General features: G+C 39.4%; 1 protein-coding gene across 1 annotated transcript in view; it reads right to left on the minus strand.

Annotated features, from left to right (window-relative positions):
* Positions 1 to 2,199: 2,199 nt before the first annotated feature.
* Positions 2,200 to 23,488, minus strand: part of LOC308263493 (uncharacterized protein) — a gene marked incomplete at both ends in the record, with an annotated part of 68,565 nt that continues 47,276 nt past the window's right edge. Inside the window, 4 exon segments of the mRNA XM_080696507.1 lie at positions 2,200 to 2,303; positions 5,520 to 5,869; positions 8,973 to 9,139; positions 22,687 to 22,857. Coding sequence (XP_080552633.1) covers positions 2,200 to 2,303; positions 5,520 to 5,869; positions 8,973 to 9,139; positions 22,687 to 22,857 — 792 coding nt within the window.

Below are 23,488 nucleotides of genomic sequence, written 5' to 3' on the forward strand. Positions count from 1 at the left end.
CAGTTGACTATAGGTGTGTGGGTTTCTGTATCTTCTATTCTGTTCCATTGGTCTGTATGCCTGTTGTTGTGCCAATTCAAAGAGCTCAAAAGACTCTACACTAGCAAAACAACCCAATCAAGAAATGGGTAACTGAATTGAATAGACACTTCACAAAAGAAGAGATACAAATGGCCAATAGATACATGAAAAAATGTTCAACATCATTAGCCATCAGGGAGATGCAAATCAAAACTATGCTGAGATTTAATCTAACCCCAGTCAGAGAGGTAAGCATGAAGAAGTCAAATGACAACAAATGCTAGTGAGGATGCAGGGAAAGAGGAACTCTTTTACACTGTTGGTGAGAATGCAAATTAGTTCAGCCACTACACAGATCAGTGTGAAGATTCCTTAGAAAACTTAAAATGATCTGACTATACCACTCCTGGGTATCTTTCCAAAGGGACTGAAATCAGAGAACTACAGCAACATATGCATAACCATGTTCATAGCAGCACAATTTATAGTAGCCAGAATATGGAACTAATCTAGGTCTCCATCAACAGATGAATGGATTGCAAAATTATGGGAAATACACACAATGGAATTCTATTCAGCAACAAAGAACAAAATCATGTAATTCACAAGAAGATGAAAAGACATGGAAAACATTGTTAAGTGAGATCAGCCAAGCACAGAAAGAGAAGGGACATATGTTTTCTCTAATATGCCCAAACTAGAGAGTATTAGGGATGCCAGAGGGACTCCAGATAATGGAGGGAAAACTTCAGCAAAGCTAGAAAGGAAGGGTTGGAGAGGAAGAAAGATGAGGTTAATTAATAGAGGATCTACCTTTGAATATGTGTGTAAGTATGAATGTAGCATGGCCAACCTGGACACTCATTGTTGGGGGGAAGTGAGGAAGGAGAGCACCAAGCAGTATGTGAATATATGCCATTTTCAATATGATCCACATAAAAATAAAATATAAAAAATTAAAAATTAAAATATAAAAATAAAACAAAACAAAATAAAATAAACTCTAGCATCTCGAGGGATAGCAGGGAGGGGTGAGGAGGGAAACACACCAAAAGATGTGTGCATATATGAATGTATCACTTTGAATCTCACTACTCTGTGTAATTTTATGGTACCAATAAAATTCTAGAAAAAAATAAATAAAAATTAAAAGGGCAAGAGATATCCACTAGAAAACTATTAATAAAGGGTAATGTGGACATATCTTCTGCCATGCAGATTTACTAGAGTTGTGATGGTGAAGTAAATTAACAATGTTGTCCAGATCCATCCTTCGAGTTTAATTTTCCATCACCATACTTTTCAAATCTCACCTACCTTAAACTGACAGCCAAGCATTTCAAAAGCAATTTTCTCTACTAGTGAGTATATGGATAAGGGGTGTGTGTGTGTGTGTGTGTGTGTGTGTGTGTGTGTGTGTTGATACTTGAGATTGAAAACTGAGTCTTGTGCATGTTAGGCAAGAATTTTACCACGGAGCTTCATCTCCAGCTCTTTTTATTTAATTTTGAGACAGGGTCTTTCTGGGAATACAAGCCTGTACCATTGTACCTGGGTAGGGGCTTATATATTAGTGTCCTGGTGTTTATTCAAAAGTGGGTCAAGATGGTAAAATAAAACAGAGATAAGAGGCTCTGTAGGCCTTATTAACGACAAGGATGATGGGTCAAGCTCCTTTTTAGATCATCATTTTCTTTGGTATAAGGATAATGTCTTCTTAATGGTCCTTTTATTCACTAGCACATACCCAGATATAAAGCCAGAAATATTTTCTGAACATTCAGTCTGTAACATTGAAAGCATTCCCATCAAATAATCTACACACAGATGAGCTTTCAGAAACAAAATTTGAGAACATCACTTGAAATCTCATTTGTAAAATGAAGTTTTTGAAGAAAGAAGTATTCATGATTGAGTTTTATTTCAAAAGGGGGCAGCTATGAGGATATTTATTTTCAAGTGTTGAGATATTTACTTAGCTTCCCTGCAGGCCACTTTCTAGGATGATGATATAAAACAATGCATATCAAGTATTTTATATGGCACTCAGCATGTAGTCATAAGTTAAGTAAGTGTCATGGTGTGGTTGCCATTGCTAGAATGCAAACCTCCTGCTTTACTCAATGAGGAAAGCCATTTTTCCTTGCTGGTGACCATACCTGTTTCTTCCAGTTTCATCTAGGCTTCAGTATTCTCCTTTTCAACCAGTATCTTGACCTTTTCCATTTCAGTTAAGTTCTTGGTTCCTTCTCTAATGTGGTTTGTCAGAGAGAGGGAAGAAGCAAAATTAAAGGGGTCAGCCTCAGTTTTGTGATATCAAGTATATGGAAACATTCCTACAGTTCCACTGGTCCAACATTCATACAGCTCTTGGAAACGATGGCAGGGCTACTGTTAGCTCACAGGGGACCTCTATTATAATTACAAAAATGCACTTCTCTTTCTACATTTTATTTTGCCATCTGCCAGAAAATTGTCTCAACAACTGGCGAGAATGGGACTTCTGAGAGTCTTGTACATTGGACCGCCTGAGCAGCTTTCTGTGGTGGCTCTGCTTGTCATAGGTATGCCAGATTCTACCTGGGAGTACTCTTAGACACAGGCCTGGACCCAGCACAATTCCTGAGCTGTCAACACCAATGACTGCCGTTGTGTCAGCCACCACTCAACACTGGGGCAGGAACTTAAAGCACAAGCGGGGTCAGTGTCTGCCAGCAGCCACGTCAGGACCCCACAGAGGTTAAATAAACAGAATGGGCTCAGAGAAGGTAGTGGCTTTAGCTACAGCACTTGGCAGTTTGGCTATTCTCTAATGAACACGAGCCTTTGACAAAGTAAGACATCCAGAAGTCACAAAACCTCTGCCACATGATCCTGCATTATGGTTGGTTCTAACTCTTTGTTAAGGCAGCCTCTAGAACCGAGGAGGTACGGTGTAGGACCAAGCATATCTGGCAATATTATGACTGGTCCAGTGTAGTGGAGAAAGCTCAAGAGCTCACCTGTTCTTCTGTTTCTGAAACACTGGGCCTAATACTACATGTAAAAATAGTATTTTTTAATTGCCAGTACTTGGGATTATCCAGGGTCTTGTGTATGCTACATCTCCAGCCAATTTATTTATTTACTTACTTATTTTTGCAGTACTGAGGATCGAGCCCAGGGGCATTCTATCTCTGAGCTATACCCCCAGCCCTATTTTTTATTCTTTTATTTTGAAACAGAGTCTCACTGAGTTGCACAGGGCCTCACTAAGTAGCTGAAGCTGTCCTCGAAACACAATCCTCCTGTTTCAGCCTCCTGAATGCTGGGATTACAAACGTTTCCCACCACGCTCGGCTGCCCTTTTTATTTTATTTTGAGACAGAGTCTCACTTAGTTGCCCAAGCTGACTTCAAATTTGTAATCCTCCTGCCTCAGCTTCTTGAGTAGCTGGTATTATATGTGTATAGCACCATGTTAAGGTGAGATATATCAATAATTTTAAGAAGTACAAAAATAGCATATTAGATGAGAATGTTCATGTGACTTCAAATCTTTCTCTAGTAAGCTCTCTCCAAAGAGGGGTTCCCCAGAGAAAACTCAGAGCAGTATATTTTTCAACTCTGACTGTACTTTACAGTCACCTGGAGAGCTTTTGAGGAAAGCTCAAAATTAAGCCCCACCCCAGACCAAGAACAGTCCCTAGACCAGCTGACATTAGCCTCACCTGATCTTGTTAGAAATGCAAGTTCATAGCACCCCATCCCAGATGTACTGAAGCAAAAACTCGGCTGTAGGGCCCAGCCATCTGTGTTTCAGCATGCCTTCCAGGTGGCTTGGACATAGCTATAGTTTTCTAAACACTGTTCTAACACCTGTCAAATGCCCAGTCAATGACCTGATTATAGACTCTGTAGGTCAACAGAGAAAGCAGGTTTTATTTATTGCTCTGAAAGCAATGACCTTGCTTCCAGGGCATGTCAGGGTTTTCATGCACGTTGCTATTGGAGCTGGGTTAAGTTGGCTGCATGTAAAAAATTTAAATTTGTTCCTGTAACCCACAAATTTTATTTCTATGAATTTATCCTACTAAAATATTTTCACATGTGGACAAATATGTGCATACGAATGTCTTAAATAGTATAAATAATAAGATCCAAAATAAACAAGGTCTAATTAAGTAAGTGTGGGTCATCCTTGTTATAAAGCACAGTATAGTTTTTTTAAAAAGCATCTATGCAGGGTCTTCATGCACAGGCAGGTAGACAACCACAAGCTACATAGGAAGGAAGCATAGCTCAGTAGTTAATGACTACATACCCAGCTGGCTGGGCTTAAATCCCAGATCTGCTACTTATCGACTGTGAAGTTAGGTTAGTTAACCTTTTGTGACTCAAAATAATCTGCATTTTTCAGATGAAATTAACATTTAAACTCTTCTGAGGGTTAAGAAATGAAAAGATGTATATAGATCTGTGCCTGCCACACAGCATGGGCTACACAAACAGTTGTTAAATTCCAAAATATACTAATGTATTAGCTTTTTTTGTTGCTGTGAACAAAACACCTGACAAAAACAACTTAGGAAAAAAAACGGCTTATTGGCTCAGTGTTTCAGAGGTTCAGCCCAAAGTCAGCTCCAAGACAGGGACAGATTTAGTACCCAAGCCCACACCCCAATAACCTCTCTCCTCCAGCCATACCCTACCTGCTTAAACTTATCATCCAATCAGTTCATTAGAGTTACTAAACCACTAAAGGATTCATCCACTAAAGGATGAGGTTAGATCTCTGACTCAACTATTTCACCTCTGAACATGCCGCATGGCCAACACAAGAGCTTTTCTAGAAGAAATTCCATATCTAAACCACTTGGTCAGTGAAAAATATAGAACAACATGTAATCTGGATAAAACACACAGACACACACAAACACACACACACACACACACACACACACACACACACATGAATGTATACATAGACTATCTTGGTAAGGATATAGACATCAAGAAATTTTTTGCTGGGCATGGTGGCACATATCTGAAATCCCTGCACTTGGGAAGCTGAGACAGAAGGATCACAGGTTTGAGGACAGCCTCAATAAGTAATGAAACTCTCACCAACCTAGTGAGATCCTGTTTTAAAATAAGACATAAAATGAGGCTAGGGGTGTAGCTCGAAGATAGAATGCCTCTGGGTCCAATCTCCAGACACACACACACACACACACACACACACACACACACTCACAAGGACATTTCTTAAGAGTGGTTTTCTTTACAGCATGAACTGGAGCTAAAAGTGTCAAACTAGACTTACTTTTAGAATTAATTTAATACAAATGACATCTATAGTAAAACAATTTTCAAAATGAAGTATTAAAACTTAAAAGGTGGAAACACAAACAGGAACATGGCAGTTCTGAGTCTCTCTGCACAGAGCACAGCTCACCCACAGCCAGGGCTCACCCCAGCTCCTGGCTCCGGCTTGGGCTGAAGTCCAGCTGAGAGTACCTTGGAGGTTCTGGTTCTCCCTCCTCAGCGTCTCCTGGCCCTCTGCACTCTCTTCATAAGCGTGCTTGAGCTTCAGGATCTCCGTGCTGAGCGCCCGAGCCTCCTGCTGAGCAGCCTCCAGTAAGGCCTGGGACTCCTCATGCTGCTGCCTCCAGTGGGCAAGGGCCTGCTCAGAGTGCCGCTGCTTCTGGTCCAGGGCTGCTGTTGCAGAGCGGGCCCTCCCGAGGTCAGAGAGGGCGTCCCCGAGCTCCAGCTGCAGCTGGTGCCTGGCCCTTTCCAGGGAGGCATTCCTGGCATTGGCCGTGCTCATGGCTTCAGCAGCCTCCTGCAAGCTAACCGCCAGCTTCTTCCTGAGAAGAGGAGACCCAGAGGCCATGAGAAGCGACAGCCCACAGAGTGCATGAGGTCTGTCCTGGACTATAGATAGCACTTGGATGTGAATAGGATGGCTTCTGAGATTTGCTCAACAGCCCAAAACAAAAGCAGTTCCTTGCACCCACAGAATCCAGCTGTCTGCTGACCACCACCCTCTGGCTCCTGTGTCTACATGGACTTTATTTTCCCCCATCTCTTGGAATCTGGAGTTGGACTTCAGAATCTCTCTGAATTGCTATAGGTTTTTGCTCATCCTGAAACCTTAATAAGCAATACAGATCCTGTTGAAAACTTTATAACAAATGAAAAACAAGATTGTTCTGAATACCTCATCCACAATAAGCTATTTAAAAAATCCTTAGGCACATTCAGTCTCTAAACAGCTCCTTGGCTGTGTTGTTTCAAGGAATATTCTATTAAACTCATTTTCTTTTCTTCTCATCATGTGGTCTCGAAACATGGCATGATTCTCTCTTATTTCTAAATTTCTTCTCCATGTCAGCTCCTTCTACCTCATCTATCTCAGATTCACCCATCACAATCCCCACTCAACTGGTCACAGTACTCTTAGAGATTCCTCTAGCCCCCCAGTCTTCTAGCATCCTCAACAATGGAATGATTTATTAAAATGCTTCCTCCACCAACCCCATAGCACTGCACTTGGAAACTCCAATGAATGAGATGTGTTTTCTGGCTTACTTCTCCTGCAGGGTGGCCGGCTGTCCCACTCCCTCTCCTTCATTATATTGCTTAAATGAAAGAAACTGTGTTTATCAGAGCTTTCTCTGCACTACTATTTTTAGATTGGAAAAGGTTCTCAAGAATGAATATGTACCATACAATTGGCCTGTCTTAGAGTTTTTGGGAGAAACAAAAACAGTTTAAAGTGTATTTATAATTATTAGAGAGTATTTATTAAATGGGCTTTCATGCTTAGAGGCTGAATGGATCCTCAATGGCTGTCTGAAGGCTGGAGAACTGGGGAAACCAGTAATGGATTGGTCCAAGAAGCTGAAAGTCTTTAAACAAGAGAAACCAATGATGCAGCCCCAGTCCAAGGGAACTCCCTACAGAGCTTGGCAGCTCACTACAAAGTCAGTGGTACAAGTCCATGAATGAAGGTTAAAGAATCCAAAAACTAGCACACAGGTCAATGTGGTTATAAGCCTTTTTGGGGGAGAATATGGCAAAAACTCAAACTGGGTTCAGCATCCAGAGAGGCCTTGGATTCACACAAGTCCTTGCCCTCTGGCTTTCTTATATCATTTCACTCTTCATTTGCCCTAAGAGATGCTGATACTTTACCCAACCTAAACAGGAGCCTTGCAAAATAATTACTTGCATTGCAACTACTTTTGAAATGCTTGATTAGTACCAAAAATAGGAATTTTTACTTTCGGTGATAAATCATGCTAGCTTGTTCAAGAATGAGCAGTTTCACTAGGACTTACAATGCTAAAACCAGGAAATTCTAAGACAAAGTAGATAAATGGGTCCTCATCATTTTATTGATAATTTTGTTCTACATTGAATACCAACAACTACCTATTTTGATCCTTAACTTGCTAACCATAAGCACTACTTAGTTGCCTAGCATATGTAAAGGGCTGTGAGAAATTAAGAAGCCAAATTCTTATCTTCAAAGAACTTAGAATTCAGAAGCAGTAACTGATTGTCAGGTAAGCTTGATTCTACTAGGCTAATTCAGCATGTGAACAGCAGCCTGGAATTCAAAGCTGAAATTCTTCAACTTTCCAATTTGAAAAAATAGGAAGTCCTAGATTTTTTGTAGCTCCCTATCTCCCTGAGGTGATTTAAAGAAAACATGCTATAGATCAAGCTTTATATATTTGATGTTCAAATCACTTTAAAGCTAAAGGGTTTTTAGCTATTAGCATGTTTGCCCATTATTTTTCTTTGGTCATCATACCCTGCAGAACCAGTTTCTAACAAATCCATGTCATCATAAACCAACTTATATTTATTCTTTCTTTTCTAACCTTTCCCCCAAAGAAACCATTAAACAATGGCATATAGGTTCTTGAACTTGAAATTTTCAATCATTAGAAGAAAAGCTAATCTCATGTTAGATACAAATGACAGATTTGATATAAGGAGACATTTCACTTCAAAGCCCCACTTTTCTGGGTGCGGTGTTTTTGTAAAACACCAACCACAGGTATTTTTAGTATCGGTCATACCAGAGCCCTTTTTAAGTGACTATGAGTACAGAGATGGATCACTTGGTACCCCTTCTGGGACAGAACACAGCAGTTGTTCTGCAACTACATAGCAATGTAGCTCAAAGATTTAGGTGAAGAACTGAAAAAACATTATTTCTGGTTGAAGCTAAAAAGAAATGTATTGATCTGCCTTGGATCTTTACCAAGCGACCAAACCAGGGACACATTCTTTTGAGTAAACCTTTAATGATTATAAGCTGGGGTTAGTTTTACACTTTTTCTCAAACATACTCAGTCCCTCAACTTCTCAGCAAAATATTTCAGTACTCTACCCTGGCACTAAGTCTTCATTCAGCTAGGCTCCAAACGTCCATAGTTCCTAAGAGGAACTTTTAAAACCCTTACATGACATTGGTTATAAAATTGATTTTCTAACCTTAGGGGTGGCCAGGGTATGATTTCTTTTCAAAGCAATCTCTGTCCCATAAGGAATGATGACAGATATAACAGATGCTCATGTGTTTCCAGCTATCCCTGTGTATTTTCACAGACTGCTTGACACACAAAAGACACAATGGCTAAGATGAATAAATACACACACACACACACACACACACACACACACACACACACACACACACATTTTCTTTTCATAGAGTTCCAAATGAAATGTAGAATTTTAAAGGCTATCCCAGTTTTCAAATCCTTGCTCAAAAGTGTAATCTTTAGCCCCTTCAGAGTATGAGGTTCTTGATAAAAATGGTTTTTTGACAAAAGATTTGGTTTGGGGCTTGTTTGGTAAATGCATACCAAGTGACCCTGAAGAAAGAGGTGATTGTCCTCATCATCCTCCATGTGACTACCCCTAGGTTAAGGAAAGTCTTGCCCTATTCACTTGGCGTCCTCCAAGTCTTTGGTTCTCTGGATGGCATCCTGTTCCCACTTCATTCTCCACTGCACTGTTTCAGTGTTGCCTTTGGATGAGGCCTGGTGTAGCTCAGTCAGGACCTCCTGTTCTTTTTCATACTGCTTTCCTAGGAGGTCGCAGTCATTTCTGGCTGACTATGGCACACAAACCAGGCTGTTCTGAGGCTGTGGGGAACAGATGCTTTAAAAATATACTATAACCACCAATAATAACGAAACTCTTGGATGTATCATAACGGTTTTGGATAAAGTCAATAACAACCTGCCACAATTTAAGATGAACTAAAATCTCATAAGATAATACCTGGAGAAGAATTGGGGACAAGAAAAGAAAAGAGAAAATATAGTAAATATCTAGTTTGTTATTAAAATCAGGAAGAGTTCTACTAATGCCTGCTTGACTATGTGAGCTTTGGTAATAGATGAACCTGCAGTTCCAGAAATAGTGGAGAACAACAAAGATAGTAAGAACATACACTATCAGCCAATCAGAATTATACTTATCAATATATAAGAGTCAGAACTTATTTGAACCAGAACAAGAATTACTGAGAATTTAGTTTGATCTTTTTATTCTATTGAATAGGAAAATAATGTCATTGATTTCACATGCAAATTTCTGGAAAACTTCAGTTCTTATCACTCTAAAACCATATTGCCCAATAGAATTTTTATAATGATTGAAATGTCTTGTGTGTACATTGTCCAAGATGATGACTACTAGCCACCTGTGACTATTGAATACTGAGACTTTGCCCAGCACAATGTTTGGTTAAAATTAAATCTTTAGTTTAATATTTTATTTAATATACACTCAAATTTAGATAATTACCTTTCATAGAGTAGTAGTCTTTGTATGCACTGGATCACAGAACTGAGTTGAATGAACATTTCTATTATTTAAATGGTGGTCTGGCTAACCAAGCATCAACCTTTCTAGGAGATAACCTCATGTTGGAAGAATCAGGGACTTGGTCAGTCCTCTTGGGTCCTTTTTACAAACTTAAAACAGCATCATCTCAGGCAGCTAAGGCTCTGAGGGCACAAAGCTTAGGTGCTGGCAGCTTCAGCCAGACATCTTGGTTAGTAATAATGCTTTGGAATCAGATAAACTTTGGTTAAAATTTGACCTTTCTTCTTCTTTAATATGTTTTTATTGAGTACCTATTCTAGGGATTAATATAATCTAGATAGAGAAGATAAAAACCAAATTCCTGCCTTACTGAATCTAAATAAAAATGTACACAAACATGTAAACAGGTTTTTATAGAAAAATAAAACACATTTGAAAGATGTATGTTTGGCTTCTTCTTGACACTCTCCAAAGACCTTGGGGAAAGGCCTTCAAACAAGGGCACAACAGCTATAAAATCAGTTTATAAAGTTATAAAGGCTTGTGTAACAGGCAAATAAGAATCCAGGGCAACTGGTGGGGTGTGAATTAGACAGGCAGATGTGTGAAGTAAGGTCACAGGAGGAGCCTGGAACCAGATCAAAGGGCCTTGTGGACCAATTGGAAGCCACTGGGAAAGCAGCCAGAGAAAGCTTCTAAAATATAAATCAAGCCATTTCACTATTCATGTAAATTCCTTCAGAGTATAACACTAACTGTGTGACTTTAGCCAAGTTGTCTTCTTAGAGCCTTGATTTTTCAAGTGTAATGATATAATTCTACCTGCTTCATATGATAGATATGAAGAATTAGGTAACCTCAGAGAAGAATCTAGTATAATGTTTGATGCATAAACCATGGTAGTAATTTAAAAACTCATGTGTAATATAGAAATTATATAGATTAAAAAATAAAATAGTATAATAGTTAAAACTTCAGCTTTCTCCACTATCAAAGTATATGCCTTCCAGTGATATCACATACAAGTGATCTAGTGTCTTAGTAACAAGATGCCTTGGGTATGAACTAAGAATTAGCCCTAAATCCCAAGACTCAATTTATCTCACATGATAGTAACTATGCTTTCACTCTCACTAGGTCGCCTACACCTAATATTATATTTCTCATAGGAAGAAATGACTAATTTCTACAACTTAAAGGTAATACAATATTGAACTAACTCAGCTCCACTTCCTTAAGTCTTCTAGTCTTCTATTTAATCCCACTTCTTGGTGAGCAATTTAGAATGAAATCCATAGAGCCTGGCCGACATTCTGTTCAGTTAACAATGCAAAGTAAAAACATGTGTTTTGCTCATCCTAAATCTGACAAACTGTAGAAATGATGTGAATCACTGAGTAAGATATTTTAGTTGTCAAAGCTCTTCCTGGAGAATACAGGATCCAACATCAATTTTTCTCCATTAAATCTTGAGGACTTTCTCTTTTTCTTTTACTAGAAAAGATACTGAGTCTGAACTATAAAATACTATTTTTTTCCAAAGCACAGTTAAGATTATATTGAGAAATTTGCGTACTGTCTTGGTCTCCTAGCATAGCTGACCTCTTAGCTCTTAAGTTTACTGAGTGAAGTCATTCTTTTCCCAGATCAGTTGTTTTCCTCAGAGCTTCTTCCTTTCCAGCCTCTTTTGGGACTCATATGCAGAAAGATATCACAATATAAATTAATCATGGTGCTCCTCAGCAATTGCCCTTTCTATCTGACTTATTGACTTTAAGGACACACCAAAATGACTTCTTCTCACATATTTTCTTGGTATTTAGGGAGCACCTGAGAGTCCTGTTACCAGCAAAACCAAGGCAATCAGTACTCCCAGAGCTCATGAGAGATCTCTAAAAAAAATTTTTAGAAGCAAATATGAATCAATAAGGGATAAAATTAGCTACTATTCATTGAGAACATTTCTATTTTTATGTATATATATATATATATATATATAATTTAGTTTAATTCTCATAACTCCTTGGTAATAGAAATACTAAATTATTCATTTTGCAGAGAAAGACACAGGGCAACTTACTTAAATATGAGTGGAACAAAAATATACATCACTAATAATCTGTTATAGATTTGAGTGAAGTTCTTACTCTAAGGAACACATTATTATTTTCATAAAATTCTCTCATATTTATTATGCATTGCTCTCCCAATTTCTGGTCATATAATGTTTAGAATAATTACAACTTTTGGGTCACAATTTTAGTTGGTTCAGTCCAACGCTGGTTGCTCATTGCTTTAGATGAGGCAATATTATAATGAAATTATATAGCAGAGTAAAATTTGTTCACCTTATGGCTGGGACTTAAAATAGAAAAAAGGACTAAAATCTCACAATCCTCCTCAAGGGAATGCTACAGTGACCTCAAGTCTTCCCAAATAGATCCCATTCTTAAAGTTTATATTATCTCCTAATGGCATCAAGCTGGGGACCAAGTCTTTAACATGTGGGCCAATGGGAGATATTATAGATCCAAATGACAGCAGGTAACAATGTAATAAAAGATGGCTAATGAAAATTAAATGAGTGTGAATGTACTTTGTAGGCTGAATTCCTAAATAAGTATGAGAAATAGTAAATGGTCAGAAATGTGACCAGGATAAGGGGAAATGCTCACACCCTACCTCCTTGCTTAACTTGTTTCATTAATTATAGGACAGAATTTCCATGGTTATTAGAAATTATATTAAAAGCATAGCCAATCCTGTACACAAGTAATTATATAATACAATTAATGCAACACTACAGTCGCCCATTTTATTTTTTCTACTCCTCTTGCTACAATCAAGGTCTAAAGCTCTAGATATTATAAGGAAGGATCTGTTTGAGTTAAAGAAATGGTACTCAAACTTTTGGTATTGATTTAAATTTTAAAAAAATTTATTGAAGGACTCAAAGAGATTTTGTTTATGGGGATTTTCTATGAATAGCTAATATATTAGAAATTGAAACAGGGAAGCTTAAAGTGATAGTCTCTACACAGATACAACAAACAATTATTCATGTACCAAAATACTTGCACAAGAGCTATATAGGCCTGGTAAGACGCCATAGAACCTGCAATTATAAAGCTGTCAATAGAAAACATGGGGGACATACCTCAGGACACTAGAATGGGCGAGGAATTTTTTTTTTTTTTACAAGACACTAAAATCACACGAGACAGAAGAAAACACGGAAAAATGGGTTATATGAAACTAAAAGGCTCTAGCACAACAAAGGAAATTGTCAACTGTGTGGAGACAACCTATGGTAAGAAAGAAAATATTTACATACTACATCTTATAAGGCCTTAATAAACTCCCAAACTCAAACATATTGATTTTAAAATGAGCACTAAAGCTGACTAGACATTTCTCAAATGAAGATATATAAGTGGCAACAAGTTTATAAAAAATACTTAAAATAATTGACCATGCAGGAATGCAAATCAAACCCACAATGAACCAAGTCCTCACTCTAGTAAAAATGACTATTATTAAAAAAAAAACCATGATTCTAGTCTTAATTTCTGACTTTTTGATTCATCTTCAGTTGACTCCAGTGCAGAGGACAGATTGGGGTTTCATTTTTCAACAAATGGGTAAACAGATTTCCAAACAACATTTGTTTAAAAGGCTATTTTTCCAACATATATTTTAATAGCTTTTTCAAAAAAGTCAATTGACTATAAGTATGAGGATTTGTTTCTGTATATTGTATTGTATCCTGTTCTATTGATCTGTATATCTAATTTTATGCCCATACCATGCTGCTTTTATTACTATAGTTTCATAGCATAATTTGAAATCAGATATTATGATGCCTGTAGCATGATTCTTTTTGTTTGTTTGTTTGTTTGTTTGTTGGTGCTGGGTGGAAGCCCTTCTACCTCCGTGCTACACTCCCAGACCTATTTTTATATATATTTTATATTTGGAAACAGGGTCTCTTAAGCCAGCGCGGCTGGCTTCGAACCTGCTCGATCTTCTTGTCTCCGCCTCCCAAGCACGGGGATTATGTGTGCGCCACCACGCCCGGCCTGTAGCATGATTCTTAATGCTAATAATTACTTTGGCTATTCAAGGTCATTCTTTTTTATATAAATTTTAAGATGTTTTTCTAGTTCTGTGAAGAATGATACTGGTATTTTAATAGAGCTTGCATTAAATCTATAGATTGCTTTTATTAGAATGGCCATTTTGATAATTATTCTGCCTATCCAAGAGCATGGGAGTCTTTCCATCTTCTAATATCTTCTTCAGTTTCTTTCTTTAGTGTTTTATAATTTTCATTGTAAAGGTCTTTTACTTCTTTTGTTAGATTTATTCCTAAGTATTTTATTTTATTTTAAGGCTATTGTGAATGGAATTGTTTTTCAATTTCTTTTTTAGTGGATTCATGACTAGTGTATAGAAATGCTAATGATTTTTGTAAATTGATTTCTAGAATATACAAGGAATTTAACACTAAAAAATAAATAACACAATAAAATGGGCAATTAAACTGAATAGACACTTCACAAAAGGAGAAATACAAATGAGGATTAAGGAAAAGAGCAGTTCAAATAAGGTTATATCCATACATAATTTCACTACCAGTCTAGTAACATGAATGGTGAGAAAAGAAAGTGAAGGGAATAGGTATGCAGAGGGAAATAAACCAAGTGATATATGCATTTATGTTTGCATCACTTTGAATTTCATTATGATGCATAATTATTTTGTACCAGTAAAGTTATAAAAAAGGAGAAATATATGAAAAAATTATTCAACATCATTAGCAATCTGAAAATGTATATCAAATGACACTGAGATTCCATCTAACTCCAGTTAGAATGGCAATCATCAAGAAACAAACCACAGTAAATACTGGCAAGTATGTAGGGAAATAGGAACTTTATGCAATTTTGGTGGGGTTGCAAGTTAAGATAGTTGCTATGAAGATCAGAATGAAAGTTCCTTAAAAGACTGGGAATGGATAGTCGGGCGTGGTGTCACACACTTGTAATCCCTGCGCTTGGGAAGTGGAGACTGGAGGATAGCGCAGGTTCGAAGCCAGCTTCTCTGGGTTAAGAGACCCTGTTTCCAAATAAAAAAATATAAAGTGGGTCTGGAGGTAGAAGGGTTTTCAGGAACTCCAGTACCACCAAAACATACATACATACATATATACATACATACATAAAGACTGGAAATGGAGCCACCATATGACCTATTCTTGCCACATTTGGAGATCTTCAAAAGGATTTGAAATCAGATTACTATAAGGATATAAACAGTTTCATGTTTATAGCAGACAATTCATGGTAGCCAAACTATGAAACCAGCCTAGGTGTCCATTAACAGGTGACCAGTTCACAGGTGCAAAACCATTCTACTCAGCCATAAAGAAGAATGAAATTACATCATTTGCAGGAAAATGGATGGAATTTGAGAACATCATGCTAAGTGAGATCAATCTAAGAAACAGAATAATTGTGTGTCGTCTTATATGTTGAAGCTTGAATGAAATCAGGTAACATAAAATACCAAAGATAAAGAAGTAGAAACTCTACTGGAGTGATAAAGAGGTTTTAGGGGAGGGAGGAGGGAGATAGATATCTAATAAGGATAACAGGTTAAATGATGCTTGGTGCCTATGTACAATTATCAAAGAAAATCTCAATAATGTGTATGGGTAAAGGGCAGGAATGGGGTGAGATCCAGATGGGAACATACCACGTGCTGTGTGCATGTATGCTTCTATCACTCTTAATATCATTTAGACGTATAACTACAATGCAACAACAAAAGTGTATTAAAATAATAATTTGAAAAAAATAAACAAAAGCAATTAAGTGCAAAACATACTTAAAGAAATGAAGTGCTGGTGAAGATGTAGAGAAAAGAGAACGCTTGTATACTATTAGTGAAAATGTAAATTAATACAACCACTATGGAAAACAGTACAGAAGTTCCTCAAAAAACTAAAAATAGAACTACTATGTGATGCAGTGATTCTCTTGGGTATATATCCAAAGGAAATGAATTTAGTATGTGAGAGAGCAATCTACATTCACATGCTTAATTGCAGCACTATTAACAAAGGCCGAGAAATGAAAAAAAGCGGTGTCCATTATCTCAACTTGGTAAAGAAAATATGTTACATATATATGATGAAATATTACTCAGCCATAAAAAGAATCAAATCTTGTAATTTGCAACAAGGATTAAACCGATTATCATTATGTTAAGTGAAATAACGTAGGCATAGAGAGGCAAGAGAGTCTCACTCTTATGTGGAAAACAAAAGCCCTTTATCTGGTAAAAGTTGAAAGTACGATGCTGGTAATAATAGGCTAGGGATTGTAGAAAGGAAGGAGGCATAGGAACTGGTTTTTCAATGGGCACTAAGTTATAGTTAGATAGACCTAAGATGTTGCAATATACTATTGTACATTAGGATGACTATAGATCCTAATATATGATAACTATATATATTTCAAACTATAACTATAGATAACTAATACATGTTTCAAAATTTAAAAGGAAGGATTTTGAATGGATTTACTATAAATAAATGTTAGAGGAAACAGATATGTTTAACCTAATTTTGGCATTATTAATATATAGCACAGAATGTATTAAAACATCACATAGCACCCCCATAAATATTGACAATTCTTATACTTTTTTGTATCAATTCTAAATAAATTTAAATCAAGTAGCCATGTGTGGTAGCGCATGCTTGTAATCCCCCCGCTTGGGAGGTGGAGACAGGAGTATTGAGCAGGTTCGAAGCCCGCCTTGCTGGCTTAAAAGACCCTGTTTCCAAATTTTAAAAAAGTATAAAATAGGTCTGGGAGTGTAGCCTGGAGGTAGAAGGGTTTCCAGGAATACCAGTACCACCAAAAAAAAAAAAAAATCAAGTAAAAGTAGGTGAATAAATGTCATTTTTATTTTTTCCTGTATGGATGATATAATTCATATTATTAAAGTTGGAAAAATACTTTTTCAAGAATTTCAAATGAGTTCTATGCATGTAGAAAATAAAATGACCATTGTCTTTAAGTAGATAATTTACATACTTAGGATGAATTCTCAGCATTTACTTTCACAACCACCACCAAAAAAATAAAAATAAAATAAAATAAAATAAAATAAATAAAACATTTCCATTTTTTAATGGAGGTTCCGTATTCAAGGCAATTGTTTTTTTGTTTTGTTTTGTTTTGTTTTGGTGCTGGGCATGAAGGCATTCTACCTCCAAGCTATGCCCCCATCCAGATTTTATTTCTTTTTTTGGAAACAGGGTCTCGCTAGGTTTCTGAGAACCTCACCACATTGCTGAGGCTAGCTTTAAACCTGTGATCCTCCTGTCTAAAGTACTAGGCTTACAAGTATGCGCCACCACGCCCAGCTGGCAATTGCTTTTTAAATTTATACTATCTAAAGTTTGTTCCCCCTATTTTGAATATCTGTAAGTTTTTTAAAAGTTAGTGTCAGCAAGTTAATTGAAATTATGCTTCTATACTGGGACACATTTAAATTACTGAGTATAGTACTGCCGCTGCTTTCTCGTTTGAAATGTATGATTTGACATTTTAAAGTAAAAATTGTGAAGTTATTTGTGGAGATACTAAAAAGTTTCAAAACTGACTGAAGTAATATACTTGGGATAAATTTTTAGTGGGGCAATTGGAATCTCCAAGAGAGTAACATTTCTCCCCTAATTTTTACAATGAAATGTTCTGCTTTAAGGATTAAGAATTCTCATCACATATTTCATACTTTTAAATACTTATTTTCATGTAAATTTCATATATATTGGATTTATTACCAACCATCTTGTGCAATCAAAATTAGAGGTATTTGCTTTGAAAACACCACTTAGAATCTCAAGATAGGTTTTAAGATTTATTTAGCTTTGTGGGTAGTATTTTTTTTATAAATAAGTTAAGAGTACATTTATTATTTTGTAGAATTCTTGTTCCTATTTCAATGCTTTTTGTATGGCAGTATGCATGTAAGATGTTAAGTTTCTCATGAATCTCTCCTTAAAATTTTGAAATTAATACTTTTGCAAAATTGTCTTGAATAAAATTATAACAGCATTACAACAAAAGAACAACCAAAACCCAGTTTTCACAGCATTCATTTTTCTACTAAAAATGATAGAATGAAATGTTTGTTAACATATTATCAACACATTTTCTTAGAAAAGACATTTTCCAAAAATCCTCAAATTTATTATATTGCTTTACATATTTTTATCTTTGGTTTAATTATAGACAGCTAGAGTCATATCTGCTTTGGGTTTTAATCTACTATAATATATTGTTTTGCTTGAAGTATATAAAGAAAATTTAACCTCTTACAGTGTGTAGCTTGAAAACAGAAGTACAGCCAGGTGGCATATGCTTGTAATCCCAGTGACTGGGAGGCTGAGACAGGAAGATCGCAGTTTGAAGACAGCCTCAGCTACTTAGTGAGGCTCTCTGCAACTTAGTGAGACCCTGTTTCAAAATAAAGAATAAAAAATTTGGTAGGGGTGTAGTTCAGAGGTAGAATTCCCCTGGGTTCCATCCCCAGTGTTGCGCACACAAAATTTGATATTGTCAGATAAAAATGTATTTATCCAATAACAGAGTTTCAAAATATATGGAACAAATATAAATAAATGAGAAAAAATAGATAATTCCACATTTAGGGTTACATACATACACACACACACACACACACACACACACACACACACACCCCAGAAGTTTTTTCTTACTTAAACTCAGATTATTTTCATAATCTTTTCAGATATTTGTTACCATCATTTCATACCACACCAAAACTCAACAAATAGAGAAGTTTCTTAAGGTTAAATGCAATATGTAACCAAACTGAATCAATGAACATTTTTACTTTGCTACATTAATATTTATTTGTTAATTTTAAACTTGGGAACTTTTGCTATACATGACTTAGTAACATCATGAAGGGGTGATTTGAAAAAATATAAATTCACTGACTTATGCAGATTTTCTAAATGCTGATAGATCTCACTATATAAGAGGAGAAAACAGTTTTTTTCTTTCTACTCTCATTCACATGCCACTTCTGACTCCAGATGTGTATAGGGGTTTCCACACACACACACACCAAGCAATTCTCTTGCTAACACCAGATGAGTGTCCTATAAATAATCTGACAGTCTCTACCTGAGATCACCTCAGATCCCACCAGTGGAGGGCTTAGGTCTACGAAACTTCCCCTCACTTCAGGAGCCAATCTCAAGTCCAGGTTGTCACCTACACGTCTGACTTGCTATAAATCAGGGTTCTCGTCATCCCTCCCTCAGGTTTGGTTAATTTGCCAGAACAGATCACAGAATTCAGAGAAACAGATTACTGTGTTTTCTGTTTTACTATAATGGATATTACCAAGGGTACAGATGAACAGCCAGATGGAAGAGATAAGATAGGCCAAGGCCTGTAGGAAGAAACACAGAGTTCCATGCTGTCTCCATGAAAGCCACCCTGAGGAACAGACTCAGCAGTGGAGGAACTCTGGGACCCAGTCCTTTGGAGTTATTATAGAAGCCAAGCCTCATTATATAGGCATGGTTGATATAACTAATCACTGGTGACTAATTCAACCTTTAGCCCTTCACTCCTCCCCAGAGGTTAAGAATAAGACTGAAAGACCAACTCTCTTACCATGCCTTGGTCTTTCTAGTGATCAGCCCCATTCTGAAGCTCTCTAGGGATCCCTAGCCACATCATCAGCACAGAAACACACACACACACACACACACACACACACACACACACACCCTCCTGTACTTGATTTTATTTATTTATTTATTTATTTATTTATTTATTTATTTATTGCGGGTTTGGGGATGGAACCCAGGGGCATTTGACCTCCAAGCTACACTCCCTGCCCTATTTTTTTTTAATTCTTTATTTTGAAACCAGGTCTCACTGAGTTACAGAGGGCCTCACTAAGTAGCTGATTCAGTTCGTGAACCGTGATCCTCTGGTCTCAGCCTCCTGAATTCTGGGATTACAAGCGTGCACCACCATGCCCAGCTCCTGTACTGGATTTTAATATATGAGATTTCAGTTACTCAAGGTTAACTGTGGTTACAAAACACTAAATAAAATTCTCAGATGTAAACAATTAGTTTTTAATGGTGCACCATTTCGAGTACACTGATGCAGTCTCTCAATGTTTTAATTCATCTATTTGGAACACAAATCATCCCTTTGTTCACCAATTAAGCCCTAGCCATATGCCTGCATGCTAGTGATTCAAAGGGGGGAAAAATATCCCAGTACTTGAGAGGCTGAAATCAGAGGATCACAGGTTTGCAGCTAGCCTTGGCAATTTAGCAAGGCCTTCCACAATTTAGTAAGACCCAGTTTCAAAATAAAAAATAAAATAAAATAGGATAAAATAGGGATGGGATGTAGCTCAGAGGTAGAATGATCTTGGGTTCAATCCCCAGTACCACAGAAGAAGAGGGAGGACCCAAAAGCATAATACATGTAGGCCTCTGTATTGTCCATGGTTGTAGAAATCTAGTCAGGGTCTTAGAATGTATCCTTCCACAGATAAGAAGGATCTACTGTATCTTCTTCTATAAGTCACAATACTGCATACAATATTTTCTTTCTTTTTTTTATTGGTGCATTGTAATCATACATCACATTGGAATACAAGACTTGAGAGGATATACAAGCACACATAATTCAATTAGCCCTCATCCAATCCCTATCCCATTTCCTCCCCCTCCCTCGATCCCATGCTTGATTGGTGATTATCTTTGATACATCTGTTTACATACCTCCTGAGTTTTAAGGAGGTCCCATCCTCCCCCATCCCATCCCCTTTGATTGGTCACCTTAATTGTTTTGCTATAGGGCCCTTTCTATAACTCGATCTCCTCTTGTTACCCCTTTCCTCCTAGGTATTGCTAATTAGGGGAAGCATCTGGATTTTATTTTCTGTGATATTTCTCTGTGCATGCCGCATTGCAAGTTCTGATCCCACTCTTGATGACCCTAGTAGTGGCCTGGACACCTGGAGGACTCTGATCCCAACCTCGCTGGCTCCAGCACCGGCCTTGCCTCATGGAAGGCCCCGATTCTGGCCTTGCTGGCCCCCGCAGCGGCCTAACCCCTAGCCTGGCTCCGATCCCAGCCTCGGAGGCCCCAGCACTGGCCTTGCCTCAAGGCAGGCTCCAATCCCAGCCTTGCTGACCCTGGCACCAGCCTAACGCCTCGGCAGGCTCCTATCCTGGCCTCGGAGGCCCCAGCTAGGGCCTTGCCTCAAGGCAGGCTCTGATCCCAGCCTCGCTGGCCCCAGCACCAGCCTTACCCCTTGGTGGGCTCCAATCTAGACCTCGGAGGCCCCAGCACCAGCCTTGCCTCATGGCAGGCTCTGATCCTGGCCTCGGAGACCCAGCACCAGCCTTGTCTCATGGCAGGCTTCTATCCCAGCCTTGCTGACCCTAGCACCGGCCTAACCCCTCGGCAGTCTCCCATCCTGGCCTTGGAGGCCCCAGCACCGGCCTTGCCTCATGGCAGGCTCCAATCCTGGCCTCACTGGCCCCGGCACCAGCCTTAACCCTCGGCAGGCTTCAATCCTAGCCTTGTTGGCCCCAGCACTAGCCTAACCCCTTGGCAGGCTCCAATCCTGGCCTCAGAGGCCCCAGCGCCGGTCTTGCCTCATGGCAGGCTCTGATCCCGGCTTTGCTGTCCCTGGCACAGGCCTAACCCTTTGGCAGGCTCTGATTCTGGCCTTGGAAGCCCCAGCACCAGCCTTGCCTCACAGCAGGCTCCGATTCTGGCCTTGCTGGCCCCAGCACTGGCCTAACCCCTCAGCAGGCTCTGATCCTTGACTCGGAGGCCTCAATAGCGGCATTGCCTAATGGCAGGCTCCAATCCCTGCCTCGGGGGCCCCAGCACTGACCTAACCCCTCAGCAGGTTCCAATCCTGGCCTCAGAGGTCCCAGCACAGGCTTTGCCTCAAGGCAGGCTCTGATCCCAGCCTCAATGGCTCCAGCACCGGCCCTGCCTCATGGCAGGCTCCAATCCCAGCTTTGCTGTCCCTGTCACTGGCCTTACCCCTCGGCAGGGTCTGATCCAAGCACACTCTTCACCCAGCAGGTTGTCCCATGTTCCCAAGTGTGCGTGGTGGTAGCATTCTGCCTCTGGGGTTATTTCTTCAAAAGTTCCAGGAGTAATGCATCAGATCTCTGCCTCCTCTGAGTACCGGCCACTGCCATTGCCACTGCCTCCACCATTTCAAATCTTTCCCAAGCTCTTTTTCCACTCTGCATGTTGTCCAGTGTTCCGAAGCATGCACAACAGAAGCATTCGACATTTGGGGTAATTTCTCCAGAAGATAAGGTTCGTAGGATGAGATTTCTGCCTCTCCTGAATACAAGTCTCCACTGTCATCGCGGCGACTGCTTCCAACACTGCCTTCCTCCTAGGTCTCTGCTAAACTCTCTCCTTACAAGTGATGTCCGGGATTCTTAAGGATGTAGAGAAGCTGTCCTCCTTCGCGGGGAATTTTTCCAAAAGTTCCAGTTCAGTTGGATAAGTTTTGTCTGCATCACCAGTATCTTGGCAGCCACCGCGGCCATCTAGACCCCTCTCCGATATTTTTCTTTTCTTTTTTTTCCTTTTTTTTTTTTTTAATAAGAGAAGACAGTATGTGTGGTTTGAGTAGGTTGTAGGATCAGGCACTCTTTAGCATTGCAGCCCGGGTCCTGGTTCATCCAGGGGTCCTGCGTTCCTGGCGCTACCCCCACCCGGGCCCCAGGGTCCTGCGACCCGGGCCCCGGTTCTTCCGAGGGTTCCGGTGTGCTCTGTGCAACTCCTGCCCAGGGCCCAGGGCCCTGTGACTCGGGCCCTGGTTTTTCCGGGGTTCCGGCGTGCCCCACGCGACCCCCGCCTGGAGCCCAGAGCATTGCGACCTGCATACAATATTTTCAAAAAATATATTTTTGGGGGCCAGTGAGGCCGGCATCGGAGCCTGCCGTGAGGCATTACCAGTGTTGGGGCCTCCGAGGCCAGGATCGGAGCCTGCCGAGGGGTTAGGCTGGTGCTGGGGCCAGTGAGGCCGGCATCGGAGCCTGCCTTGAGGCAAGGCCGGTACTGGGGCCTCCAAATCCGTGATCGGAGCCTGCCAAGGGGTTAGGTCGGTGCTGGGGCCAGCGAGGCCGGCATCGGAGCCTGCCTTGAGGCAAGGCCGGTACTGGGGTCTCTGAGGCCAGGATAAGAGCCTGCCGAGGGGTTAGGCCGGTGCTGGGGCCAGCGAGACCAGAACTGGGGCCTCCCATGAGGCAAGGCCGCTGCTTGAGCCAGCGAGGTCTGGATCAGTCCACTGAGTAGCCAGGCCACTACTGGGACCATCAAGAGTAGGATTGGTACTTGCAACGCAGCATGCACAGAGAAATATCGCAGAAAATATAAATCAGACGCTTCTCTTAATCAGCAATAACTAGGAGGAAAAGGGCAACAGGAAGAGGTTGAGCTATAGAAAGGGCCCTATAGTGAAGCAACTAATGTGACCAATCAGAGGGTATGTAATACTGGAGGACGGAG

The sequence above is a fragment of the Muscardinus avellanarius genome (genome assembly GCF_963383645.1).
Source record: "Muscardinus avellanarius genome assembly, chromosome: 5".
Taxonomy (NCBI): domain Eukaryota; kingdom Metazoa; phylum Chordata; class Mammalia; order Rodentia; family Gliridae; genus Muscardinus; species Muscardinus avellanarius.